A 13,976-nucleotide genomic window follows, 5' to 3' on the forward strand; every position below is an offset into this window, starting at 1 on the left:
TATCACTGGTTCTGTAGCACCAATCATGTGGGACAACAACAAGAACAAACAAGTTGGTCTGTGACATTCACATGTCTGAGAGTGGGGTTCTTACATCAGTATGCAGATGCAATTTTTTTAATGTATCAAAAGCATAGATAATTCATCGCATGAAATAATAAAAAGTTTAAGGCTCTGGATTTGTCTTCTCCAGGCACATTTCATATGCACCCGTTGTTTTTGGCGAGGGGCCATCTCCATTATATTTCCATAAAATACAAGATCATGACGGAGTCTCTGAAAGCCTGTGAGTGATGTACATATCACCTGTTTGGTGGCTATCATCTCCCTCCCTCCCCCCGCACCCTTGGTTTTCCTATGGAATACAGAGACTGATTTTGTTTCATTTATAAACGTCAGGACACACCCATGAGATTCATCTACATATTTCTTTGTTGGCCCATGAAAAGTTTGCTTGGCTATTTGCTGAAGGGGGCCGGGGGGGGGGGGGACAGAATCAGTTGTCAGACATTGAGACAAATACCAGGAAAGTTTATATGTTGTGCTGCTAGACAATAGTTACTTTGTTGCTTACTGGGTCTGCCTCTATCACCAGTATTCCCATCCCCTGCTTATGTGGAGGTATTCTGTAGTAATATTGTTGAGACACTGTCTCCTGGCTGCGCTTAGAGCAGAGCGAGCTAGCAGGAACTTATCTCTGGCTCCAGACCCTCCGTGTGGAACAGATGTCAGGTTAGAGACCCATTATTGACTTGATCCCCTTCGTGCTAGCTTCTCAGGGCTGCTAGTGTGATGGAACACCAAGATTCTCTGGTCCCTTTGCTTTCTCATAAAGCAGACTAAAGCCTCAAGGAAACAAGTCCCCTTGCTGACGAGTATCAAGTGATGGGGAAGACTGCTGATTCCACTCTCCTGTGATGATAATCCATTTGATGAGGTGTACAGTGAACTAGGGTTGATCTAGGGATGGTGCCGGTACTGAAGCCCCCTCAGAGAACCATGTAGAGGTTCTAAAACGATCAGCACAGATGGCTTCAGCTGTTTTAACCCCAAGCCACTGTCAGAAAATTTAATTTTCAGAGGATAATTATTTGGATCTAAAATGGGGTGAGTCCACCCTATGCGCCCCTGAGGCCACTGATAGTACAGTCTGAGAATTTACTGCATTCCCACAAGTATTAACCAGTGGTTTGGAATTATTGAAATCCTATTTGAGTTTAGCTGAATTCTACATGAAAGATGCCAACACAATGGCCAAGCCAACCTGTCATGTTACTGCAGGAGTGACCAAGTGTTTTTTTGTCCTTCCAGCCGAGTTCTGTGGAGATCCGGGGACCCCAGCCCAAGGCAGGAGAGAGGGACGTAGTTTCATATTCAAGTCAGAAGTGACTTTCAGCTGCAACGCTCCCTATGTCCTGGTGGGCTCAGCTACACGTGTGTGCAAGGAGGATAGCACCTGGAGTGGGTCACAGCCACGCTGCATTGGTAGGCTACAATAACTATCTGCAAAAGGTTCATTTATTATAATTTAATTTCACCACAGACATAAAATTGGATTAGCTCGCAAAGCTAAACTTGGGTTTGGTAAATTCTTGACTATTTTGTCTGGTAAAATGAAGCCATCTCTGTTCCTTCCTTCATTAAAGCTAGTTCTGCCATGATGATTAATAGATTCTTACTCCATTTATTTGATTCTATTGTTATCATCTAAAATACAGTGCACATTCTCCTTTGTACTAGATCCCAGCAGGAGTAGCTGTGAAAACCCAGGAACACCTGAAAATGGTTCTATGAATATTAGCCTGGGTTTCAAGGTACAGTACACAAACTTTACCATACCAGCGGCCTCATTTATAAAACTGTGCGTAGAATTAACATGAACACGTTGCATATGAATGAAACACAGATTGCACATCCCACTCTGGTTTTCCTTTATACATCACAAATAACTGGAAATTAAGCGCATATGCCAAGCTTCTTATCCCACCCAAGTAACGCCCATAATTGCCTATAAATGGTCACTGACATGCCCCAATTAATATTAAAAGGGTTAGTAACATTTTCAGGTGTGGTATGACACTGTGCATTCGCATCTGCCTGACTGAAGCAACATCATCAGTTTTTGCCGAATTTGTCTGCATGTTCACCTAATTATTTGAGAATACAATTCATAACATGCAAGACGTGGTGAATGATTATAGATATCAAATATTATTCCCGATTAAACTGTACAACTATTTGAGGGGGTTCTTTTGCATAAACAGATATCTCCATTTTTATTTATCGGAAATCATCCACTCCAGTGAACACGTGTGAAGTTATGATTCGATTTCTTTTTCACAATGCTATCAACTACCAGTTTCATCCTTCTGCCATCGGAGTCGCAGTTTCACATTTCCCGGTTTTGTGTGTAAGCATGGGTCACAGTGTCACAAGTTAATTTTTTATAAATCCCAAAGTTTGGGTACAAACTGGCATATGCACTCGTTTGTGCATATGCAATGTTTATAAATTAGGCCCCAGGCTTGATAACAGAGTTGAGTTGCCATGAACCATTAAAAGATAAAGTGCTCCCCAAAAAACACACCCTGATTATTTCCGGGTTGAACTATTAAATATACCCTTACTGGCCACTACAATAGGTACACCTATTTGTGCGGGGTAGGACACCCTTTTGCCTTCAGAACTTTGTGGGATACTTTCAACAAGGTACTGGAAACAATCCTCTGAAATTTTGGTCCATATTGACATGATAGCATCACGCAGTTGCTGCAGATTTGTTGGCTGCACATCTATGATGCGAATCTCCCATTCTACCACATCAAAAGGTGCTCTGTTGGATTGAGATCTGATGACAGTGGAGGTCATTGGAGTACAGTGAACTTATTGTCATGTTCAAGAAACTAGTTTGAGATGATTTGAGGTTTGGAACATAGTGCATTATCCTGCTTTTGGTGAGTTTGTGCGAATTGTAGCCTCAGTTTCCTGTTCTTAGCTGACAGGAGTGGCACCCGGTGTGGTCTTCTAATGCTGTAGCCCATCTGCTTCAAGGTTTGACGTGTTGTGAACATTTCAACAGGTTCGGAAATACTCAGACCAGCCCGTCTGGCATCAACGTGCGTTTGTGGAGGGAAAACTCAGCTGTGCGTCGGGTGCAAAATAGCAATGATACATGCATTGGGGTACAAAGTCAATTGCGCTGGGTGCAAGATAGGGCCCGCTGTCTACATGCGTAAATGCATTGAGTTGCTGCCATGTGATTGGCTCTTTAGCTATTTGTGTTAAAAAGCAATTGAACAGCTGTACCTAATAAAGTGGCCGGTGAGTGTAAGTAAAGTTCAGGGGACTGTCATTAACCGTTCCATGTTTTTGCTATAAAACCTTACTGTTTTGTTATAACTGGACAAAATGGCTCTTTCAACTGTTTTGTATAGCTTTGGATATCCCAGATCTTATAATTCCAAGATCTGGGATATCTTGTATTCCTTTGGATGATGTTATGTCGGTGCAAGGACATGCACCCCTAACTCATATTTGATCACAACAGGACACAGAGAAGACACATCTTTCATTTGTTCATCCTAATGAGTTTTTCTGTTTTTTTTCATTATCTTGAAGTGCAGCGTATTTTGTCCAAGACCTTTGTCCTCTAAGACTATTTGATATTTATCGTTCTTAACAAAATGTATGTTTACTGTGGTAAATTCCTCACAATTAGGATAGCAGAGAGATTTGCCTAAGTGAAGGAGACCAAGATACATTTTCACACTGAATCGTTATGCAAACCAGCTTTGATGTCAAGCAATGTCCACTGAATATGCAGTAGACAACACAGAATAGTACTTTCCTCACATTTCCAATTATTTCCATAATTATGTATTTGTAATTACATGAAAGCACTCTCTGACATACATACTCTGCTACCAGATTGTTATGATGTTATATTGCGCAATGTACAACAGTTGCTTCCCTGATGCCAGCCTTAACCTGTTTGCTGTGACAACCTCCCTGCCTTCTTGTGGTTATGTTGTATGTATTACGGTCATCTATAAATATTTAATGTTTACATTGGATTGGGAATGCACCTGTGATGTGTAAATATGGTGTAAATATACAACCCCAATTCCAAAAAAGTTGGGACGTGTGAAATATAATAAAAAAACGGAATATAATGATTTACAAATCTCATAAACCCATTATGTTATTCACAATAGAACATATAAAACATGTAAATGTTTAAACAGATTAAATGTACAATTAAGGAAAAAATAAGGTAATTTTTAGATTGATGGCAGCAACACGTCTCAAAAAGGTTGGGACAAGGCTATGTTCACCATTGTGTAGCATCCCCTCTTCTTTTAACAACAGTCTGTATCTGTCTGGGAACTGAGAAGACCATTTGCTGGAGTTGTGGGAGAGGAATGTTGTCCCTTTTGTGTCTGATACAGGATTATTGCTGTTCAACAGTCCTGGGTCTTTGTCATATTTTTCATTTTGTGATTCACCAAATGTTTTTAACTGGTGACATTTCTGAACTGCAAGCAGGCCAGTTCAGCACCTGGACTGCACAATTTTAACTGAGTGCTGATAACAAGCTGCAGCGTCCAAGGATTCCAAAAAATATTTATAATTTACATTTCATCAGTTTAAACATTTGACATGTTTTATATGTTCTATTGTGAATAGCATAATGGGTTTATGAATCATTTTATTCAATTTTTTATTTTATTTTACACACCGTCCCAACTTTTTGGGGTTGTAGATATCTAGGCCCTATCTAAATGCCTTGACATCTATAAATGGTGTGTTTGTGTGTATTTTCCAGGTGGGCAGTAAGGTAGAGTTCCTGTGTCAGCAGGGCCACCTGCTCCAGGGCTCCACCACTCGACTCTGCATGCCTGACCTGACTTGGAGTGGCTCTCAGCCCAAATGCATCTGTGAGTGTCTCTTCTTCTCTTCTTCTCTCTCTCTCTCTCTCTCTCTCTCTCTCTCTCTCTATCTCTCTATCTCTCTATCTCTCTATCTCTCTCTCTCTATCTCTCTATCTCTCTATCTCTCTATCTCTCTATCTCTCTATCTCTCTCTCTCTCTCTCTCTCTCTCTCTCTCTCTCTCTCTCTCTCTCTCTCTCTCTCTCTCTCTCTCTCTCTTTCTTGTTCACCTTTCCTCTCTACCAGCCTCCTTTTCACTCCCCTCCCTCCTCTTCTTCAAAGATGGCTGCCCCTGCCTCAGACTCCCTTCTCTCCAGCCTTTCTGAATGGGGTCTTGACAGTGATTACAGTGTGGCTGTCTCTCCACCAGGGAATATATTTGCCCAACAACTCTGCCTGAGCTCCCATCATTACTTTCACCCTGTGTAGTCAGCAGGTGTTTCATATTTGTAAGGAAGTTTCATGCACAGCCATTTATGACGGATTGACGCAGTGCTGCAAAACCTCAATATGAATCTGACTCTGTAGAATACGGTAAATATTTGAGCGGGCGGAAGGGATAATGACGTTAATGTTATTAAATCATCCAAGGAGATGTATCCCCTTTTTTGAGGGGAAATCTGGTGAGACAGCAGACAGAGAGTGTGTGTTCTATTGTAATCCCTAACTCAACAGTCCAGAAGGATCTCATTGCTGCACTGCGGTTTGTATGGGTGTGTGTTCCATCAGGTCAGGAATTGCTGTGACTCTTGGGAATAATTTCAAGGCTGGTCCTCCCCCTTTCTCCTTCCGCCACAAAGCACTGACTGGACTTTTGTTGAGAGGCTAGAAGCACAATTGACGTGAAATGTTGTAGTCATCCAATGTTCTGAATGCAAAGAACATGATATATACTTGAACAAGTCATCTGGGATTGTGCTCTCTGTACACCCATCATCCTGCTAGATATGTGTTGCTAGAACATCATGTTGTAACGGAGGGTGCTTTAAAGCATGTGAGGACTGGTCCATACTGTCTCCAGCAGCCTAACAGGCCGAAGCTTGTCCATGTCATGGTGTGGAGTTCACACACGCAGACTTACACACACACACACACACACACACACACACGGATGCACACATACACTCATGCATGAACTGACACATACATCCACAGACATGCACGCTTAGAACTTAGGTTAAACAGGGTTTTTAATTGTTATTTTGATTGTGATTGTTGTTTTTGTTATTATATATTATGTTTTAAGACTGTAATCATAATGTACTGAAGCGCTTTGTTTGCAAGAAAAATGCATTAAAAATACAATGTATTATTATTATTAATTAATTGCTAGCTATCTGAATCTCTGCAAAACATTGGCTTTCATCTTCCTTGCTTCCATTCACACCCAATCACAGTTAATGTCAACGCCATGAAGGGCCAATTTGATGCCATGACTCACAGATAGCTGTCTCGTATTTGACATCTGACCATTCATTCCATTGCTAATGCACCCCTTTTTCAGTTCTTCTATCACAGGCTTTTTTTTAACAGTGTATTTGTATGTTTTTGGTTTGAAATGAATTGATTATTGACATTTTATGGTACGTGAAGATGGATTTATAAATAAAATAATATTTTGTGAACTCTGCTATTAGTTTCCATTCACAGTCATAATCAACAGTCATAAGACAACCATGCTTTCAAATGTCCCTGTGAATATCAACTGGTATGCAAGATCTTAACAGTTTGAACATCAAAAACCGAATCATCTTGCTTTCTGTGTGTGTGTGTATTCACATGTCTGTGTGTGCATATGTGTGTGCAGCTCACTCCTGCAAGCAGCCAAAGAACCCAGCCAATGCTGATGTGGTTGGTCTGGACTTACCAAGCTATGGCTACACCCTGGTCTACAGCTGCCAGCCCGGCTACATCCTATCTGGAGGCTCTGAGCATCGTGTCTGTCGTTCTGACGGCAGCTGGAGCGGCAAGGTCCCTGTGTGCCGAGGTATTTACACACACGCCTCTTTCTGCTCTCATATGATTAGATTTATCCGAGAGAGACTTGTGATCACTGAGAAATGTTCTGACACACAAAAGATTAATTCCATGTGTTTTACATGTGTGTTTTCCAAGTTCTCAAACGTAATGTAAACCACCAACACGTAGCTATATTGGTAATGTTCAAATGTATGTTGTTATCTCAACTTCTTGTACACAAATGTATAAATAATTTGAAGTTGCTCTGGAAACCTCTTTGCCAATATGTCATTGATGTATGATGTCTGCATTGATGTTACTTCAGTGATCTTGCAAAGATGATTTGGAAGCCCTGGTGTCAGAAATATTAATCTATCTAGTATTGCACAGTCAGTCGGTCAAAAGGTTAAGAAAGCTTTATGGCTTGCGGCCAGCCCACAAGGAGACAAAAACATCACACGACATGGTGATACAAAGTTTGTCCACTAGCATCTTGTGCTAGCTAACTATTTAAACAAAACCGCTCTTCACCGACATTGGTTCATACAACTGTCACATGGCTCTCCTTTCATTGGCTCCCTTGCATAGATCTTGCGCGTGTGCGTGCATGTTTGCGTCCCTTACAATGGACATTTACAACATCAACCGTACCCCCACTAGGTGATTAGCTAATGGTCACCATAAAAATCGACATGGCAAGAGATCCTAGTGAGTTAGCAGAATGCAAAATGAAGGGAATGTGCTGTGTTGGCAAAATGTTATAGTCTAGCAGTGTTTATTTGTCGGACATCCTTAGGGTGTCTCATTGTGCTGTGTGTGGATGCTGATTTGTGCATATTTATGTCTCTTTAGTAGGCTCCAAATTGACTGAGAAAACTACAAAACTACTTCCAGGGACACCAAGTCCAAAAATAATTGGTAAGACGAGAGGAGTGGTGGCTGAGTGGTGGCATTTGCAGTTCGTACAGAAGGATAGACGACACGCGTTTGTTCCTTAAACAAGAACATCCTGATAGAAACTGAATGTTGTTTCTATCTTTCTGTCCGACCTGCAAATGTAACAACTAAAACTAATACGAATGTAGACTTGACCCATTATTCAACATAATTCTTGCACCAAAGGTGATGGGAGGAATACAACAGCAACACTGTGTTCACATTCACTTGTATGACACCTTTTAGTATGCCAATCTTCTGAGTACAGAACTCAATTTATAATTATAGGCATGTACAAATTTCAAGACATGAAAACACATTGTGTTTCAATTTGTGAACATCTGTGAACTCCACCTGACTGAACCATCAGACGTGCTATGGCAAATCTTTTTTCAATTTGTGTACTTACCAATAATGTTTCTTTAAGTACGTCTTAGCAAGGGTGCCAACTCACCCTCAAAATAACATGTGGTTTGACCTTTAACTTCATGTTGTTACCTATGTCTCATAGCCAGCCTTCAGAGATGTCAGCTAAACTCATCCAGATGAGAATACCTAAGGAAAATATGACGGCAAAAAAACATGATTATGTGCTGGAAATCCCACTGGAACCTGACTCGTTGCTACTACGTGGTGTCAGAAGTCTAACCATATGGATTTCTTGTTTCTGCAGTCCCTGATGATGTCTTCGCTCCTTATTTCATCTGGAAAGGCTCCTATCACTACAAGGGGCAGAAGCAGCCGATGACTTTGACAATCACCAGATTCAACATGACCACAGGAAAAGTCAACGTGACTCTGACTGACAGCAGCATGGAGTTCCTGCTCTCGGGTGAGTTACCTCAATTACTTTTCCCCCTTCCTGTTCCCTTCAATCGTCAGGTTGGTTAAATCAAACTCAAAATCTATCCTTCTGTATGTTCTTGTCCATGACTATTTGATTAACATTACATTACATTTAGTTGTTTAGCAGTCCCTCTTATCCAGAGCGACTTACACTAAGTACAGGGACATTCTCCCCGAGGCAAGTCATGCCCAACGTCATTTTGCATGGCCGGGAATCGAACCGACAACCTTCTGATTCATAGCCCGACTCCCTAACCACTCAGACATCTGGCCCCCCCTTAAAAATATGTCTAAGGTTGTCATGGACTGTATTAGTTAAACACTCTCCTCTGCAGGCGTGTATAAGAACCAGGAAGCTCGTCTGATGCTGGTGCTGTACAACATGAGGGCTCTGGTCCACACCACCTTCAGCAAGTTCACCAACGAGACCTGGGCCATGGATGGCTTTGTAAGTGCAATACAGTTCTGCCTCATCACTCACCAACTTTTAAAATGTCCTTCAAAATGACACTAAGCATTGATTATGTGGCTCTGTTTTGTCGCCATGCTCCATAGATAGCTTTTCTTCTGCAACAGTGTGTCTGATGTCATTTGAGCATAATTTGAGACAAATATGTTTCTGAAAAAACTTTGTGTTGTCTTATTTGTGCCTTATTTAAGGTTTCCGCTGAACACGATAGTGGCAGTTATGTGTTTCAAGGCTTCATACAAGGCAAAGACTACGGCTCGTTTGGACTGCAGAGACTAGGTTTTAGCTCTAATTACTGTCACTCCAAGGTCATTGGTCATTAAAATCAGCACCCCTATTGTTGTACATCATCATTGTCATAGTCATCCCCATCCTCAGCATGGCCATCCTCATCAAAACTTCCACCACATTCTCAGTACAAGATGCTGTGTGGGTCACCGAATTGCTTGGTGGCCATAGCATCCTATACACTGGTTCATTTCGACACTGTGATCAATGATCAAAAATGAGTTTGCGATGATGTCGTCTTATTTTTTGGCCAGGTATGACTGTTAAGGAGAATGCCACGACTCCTGACACCCCTCATGGCACCAAAAGTAGTTCTGTGGCCGTCGCGATTCTGGTGCCTTTCTTTGCCCTCATCTTGGCCGGCCTGGCCTTTTATCTGTACAAGAAGAGGTATGGAGGTCACATGTGATTTCATATGTTACATGTTTTTTTTAATTGACCATCAGGTGTCATGTGACCGCTCGTGTCTTCACAATTATTTTTACATTGTTTCTGAAAGTAAAGGGTATAAAGTTAAATTATATACAGTATAAAAATATAAAGTTTGGACACATTTTAAGTTTGGACACATTTTCCTATGTGTCCAAACTTTTGACTGGTACTGTACACACACACAGATACACACATGCACACATACAAATACACACACACACACACACACACACACAGATACACATACAGATAGACATACACATACACACACAAACATACACACACACATAAACACACACAGACACACATACAGATACACACACAGATACACGGATACACATGCACACACACACAAGCAAAACACAGGTTGGCAAAGTATCACATTGTTCACATTACGTACAGTACCAGTCAAACGTTTGGACACATTTTCCTATTCCATGTGTCCAAACTTTTGACTGGTACTGTATACTAAAATGTAATTGTTATTTAATTAGTTGTCACTAATATTTTATTATTATTAATTAGGAAATAACGGTTGATCCTTACAGTAGCCCCACATGAGAGAAGTATAAAAAGTTAGCGATACAGGCTTGTGACTTTCAAAAGCAATACTATTGTCAAAGCTTAACACCTCTAATTTCACATGATTGTCTGACTGATGTCCCTTGTGTGGTTTGCTTTTTCAGGAAAACAGATAAGACTCAATACACAGGCTGCTCGGTCCATGAAAACAACAATGGCCAAGCCACCTTTGAAAACCCTATGTACAACACCAACGCAAAAGCAACTGAGGGAAAAGTTGTCCGTTTCGATCCCAACCTCAACACTGTCTGCACCATGGTCTGATGTTTGGCCTCACATGCTTTCATTCTGGATGAAGACATTAGTAACGGCACATTTCTGAAGGACTGCATCCTCAGAAATTCAAAGCACACTTTCAGGAATGGACACTGTAGTTATGCGTTTGTGTATGGTGTCTGTACGTGTGTTTGCGCCTATGTGTATGAGTTTAGATCTTCACGAGATTGGTGTTGGTGAAGTGTTCTTATAGCTACTGCTCTTACACTCTGTGAGTGTGTGCTTTATTAATATCCTCTGGTGTATTTGTAAATTGAGTATATTTATGCTCGGAACTGCTTTTGCGGATATAATGTATTTCACAGCCAAACCAAATGTAACCTTTATTCCCACTGTTACAAAGTGTATGGCCCCTGGTAGCCATATATTCTGTACATTGGTTCTTATAAATACTATAATTCTGAAGTTCAAAGCTCTCAACTGTGCTTCAATCAAGGTAATCTGTGAAGCTCATTTTGTAATCAAAGAGGAGTAAGAGGAGATGAGGAGGCAAGATAGATAAATCTTTAGATACCCTCACAGTACCATAGAACCTATATGGCAAATTATACTTTATATGGTTTTGCCAAGTGACTGCAAATTTGAGTGAGATCAGTTGTTTAAGATTAATCAAAAGTTATGTTATCAAGTTTTTGATTAGTTGAGACCTTAGGGTTTGGTGGCATGTAACTAATGAGTGCCATAGTTTGTGTTGATGTGTGTTTTTCAGTCGGCATCCAATGATACATGGCTGTTTATGTCTAATGGGCCATTGGCTTCCACATCAACATTTCTGTATATAAAGAATGTGCACACTTTCAAAGATCAGTGTCCCATTGGTCAGTGTTATATTATTTCAGTCTCTGTGAGTGTATATGGAGTAATGAGTGTTGATTGTAAAATCAAGTATCATTGCAGTGTCTTGAATATGTGGGGCAAGATTAAGTAAAGACATTATTATTATTTAATCAGTCAAAACAACAACGTGAAGAATCTAAAGTGTTCTGAGGATTTCTTGTATTTGATGTCAGCCTTTGTTATCTGGAAGAAGAGACGTTTAATAGTAGCTCATACTTTCATACCTGTGCATGTCTGCCAAAAATGATCTGAAATAACATTGCTGCTGTTTGTATCACTAGGTTTATCCAATCATTGTAGTGATATTTTGTACATTTATACAGTTTCGATATTTGATGGCATTCTATTTGGCAAATGTCTTGTGTCATTAATATGTAACATATTTTGTAATTTTGCATTTCTTATTGACGACAAAACCATCTTGTCAATAGATGAAAAATCTACCTTAGTCGGTCAGTCAGTTAGTCATTCAGTTTAGAATGCTTAACATTTTCAAATTAAATAGTCATTTGGTTTAAAATAATTCAAAGCCAGTGTATATGTCTGTGTCCAAAATATTTTGTAAAGAGCTATATTTTTATGCAAATAAGAATTTGTAAGTTATTGAATATGTTGTGTACATTTTCACGTGAAAGATGGATTTGTTTTTGGTATTTTTTCTTTATCGCTAATGTATAAAACTTTAATTTATATATAAAAATATAAACTAGAGATTTTGTCCTGATGTTTTTTGGGCCCGGGTAAGCTTGGATTTCAAACAGTAACTCATGACAGACACCAGATCAGTTAGGGTGACCATGTTGGCTGACCATCATCTGACAAACTTTACAGTCAAATGTAGTGCCATGACTTTCTGGAGTCATGGCACTATGATATATCTATAAAGATAGTGTTAGTTTTCTATGGTTGACAACAAAAATATGTGGTATGTGGTAAATAGTAAAAGAGCTTATGCATGAGCATTAGAAGGGGAACAATAGACCAATTATTACCCTATGTCACACAATTGTCAAGGTGGCTCCACTGCGCATGTCGGTTGAAAAACACGAACTTCTCCCCGGTCTATTGCACTTACAGTGTAGATCAGGTCATCATATATCTCTGGACCACTGGATTACAGGGCTTGATATTAACTTTTTGAGGCTCTTGGCCTTTGGACAAATACATTTACGTTTCACTTGTCTATGCACAAAAGTCAATTGAACCCAATACTCTTAAATAGCCTGACCAAGTGATCGGGCAAAACTAGCCTGGCTAACGGAGGTCGCTTTCTCAGGCAAATGACGAATGAAACAGGCTCGGTTAAAGAAATCCGAGATTCAGGTTATCTTCATCAGGCTCGTATCTACTATAGGCAGTCCTCCCTGACGTTTCTGGTGTAGTATGGAGTGAAATACAACATTGTGCACACTGCCAGTGAGCCAGTCTGACTGAGGCTAACGTCAAAACAGTGTAACAGGGATGCAGTCTCACTCAGATTGCCAGTTAAAAAAAATCTGAAAAATAATCGGACCAGTTGGCTAAAAGCAGAATTCCCATACCTCTTGAAAGCTGCCCTGCTCGACTTTTTAGATGTAGAATTGACTGTAAAACTGTAAAATTATGAACTTTGTGACATGACGTGAATGGTTGCCGCTCGATTATGCGGTCTGTAGCCCTACTGGGCGACATTATCACTCAAATTTCAAGACTTTCGTGACCCGAATCAAAAAATACTGATGCGACAGATCAATGGGTAATTGCTTTCTCTCTCAAAGGCTGTCCTCCTCGACCCTTTTGATCTTTTTAAATCTAACTATTTGTATTATCCGTGTGGTCCTTTTGCCATTTAAAATGCTATCCTTTCCCGGTTTTCTGCAGCCACATTGCGCGCGCATCCCGAATGTTTACAAACAAATAATTGGTCTATTAAGCAGCCTTAAAGGTCACATGACATGAAAACTTCACTTTAGGAGGTTATTTAACATTAATATGAGTTCCCCTAGCCTGCCTTTGGTCCCCCAGTGTCTAGAAATTTCGATAGGTGTAAACCTAGTCCTGGGTATTCTTCTCTGCCTTTGAGAAAAAGAAAGCTCAAACGCTCGGTTTGAAAATCTCCTCCTTGTGACATATGAGGAGGAAGGTTACCTCCCTTCTCTCTGCTTTACCCGCCCAGATAATCTGGCCCGCCCATGAGAAACTGAGCCATGACCGTGCAAGGGTTTTTATCCTCGAGAGACATCATGGCTTGCAAACGAACGAAGCATTACATTTGCTCAGTTTGGATGTACAAAGGAAAATTAAAGTATTTTTACAGTGAAGACCCAGTGTCTTAATTGTATTTTCTCTGGAAATGCACTGACACAACTTCACAAAGTTTTGTATGTCTGCGCCAAACATTTCAGCCATGACTGTTTCCTCAATTTGAGCTAATACAAAGCT

At 40.4% G+C, this 13,976-nt stretch overlaps 1 protein-coding gene across 1 annotated transcript; it reads left to right on the top strand.

Moving 5' to 3' along the window:
• Positions 1 to 264: 264 nt before the first annotated feature.
• On the top strand, positions 265 to 12,184 carry LOC146300669 (CUB and sushi domain-containing protein 3-like). Its single transcript, XM_084667296.1, has 11 exons — positions 265 to 286; positions 1,312 to 1,485; positions 1,741 to 1,814; positions 4,826 to 4,937; positions 6,738 to 6,917; positions 7,742 to 7,807; positions 8,499 to 8,657; positions 9,007 to 9,119; positions 9,332 to 9,419; positions 9,683 to 9,818; positions 10,547 to 12,184. The coding sequence occupies exons 1-11, from the start codon at positions 265 to 267 to the stop codon at positions 10,704 to 10,706; spliced, it is 1,284 nt and encodes a 427-aa protein (XP_084523422.1). The 3' UTR covers positions 10,707 to 12,184.
• The last annotated feature ends 1,792 nt before the right edge of the window (positions 12,185 to 13,976 follow it).

This window comes from Hypomesus nipponensis, chromosome 2 (assembly GCF_054491055.1).
Source record: "Hypomesus nipponensis isolate SF chromosome 2, ASM5449105v1, whole genome shotgun sequence".
NCBI classification, from domain to species: Eukaryota; Metazoa; Chordata; class Actinopteri; order Osmeriformes; family Osmeridae; genus Hypomesus; species Hypomesus nipponensis.

Excerpts from the sequence above, each read along its gene's own strand:
- LOC146300669 (XM_084667296.1), top strand. The coding sequence starts at position 265 with ATGACGGAGTCTCTGAAAGCCT. Across the intron at positions 7,808-8,498 it reads ACCAAGTCCAAAAATAATTG|TCCCTGATGATGTCTTCGCT; the intron begins GTAAGACGAGAG and ends TTGTTTCTGCAG. Across the intron at positions 9,819-10,546 it reads TTTTATCTGTACAAGAAGAG|GAAAACAGATAAGACTCAAT; the intron begins GTATGGAGGTCA and ends TTGCTTTTTCAG.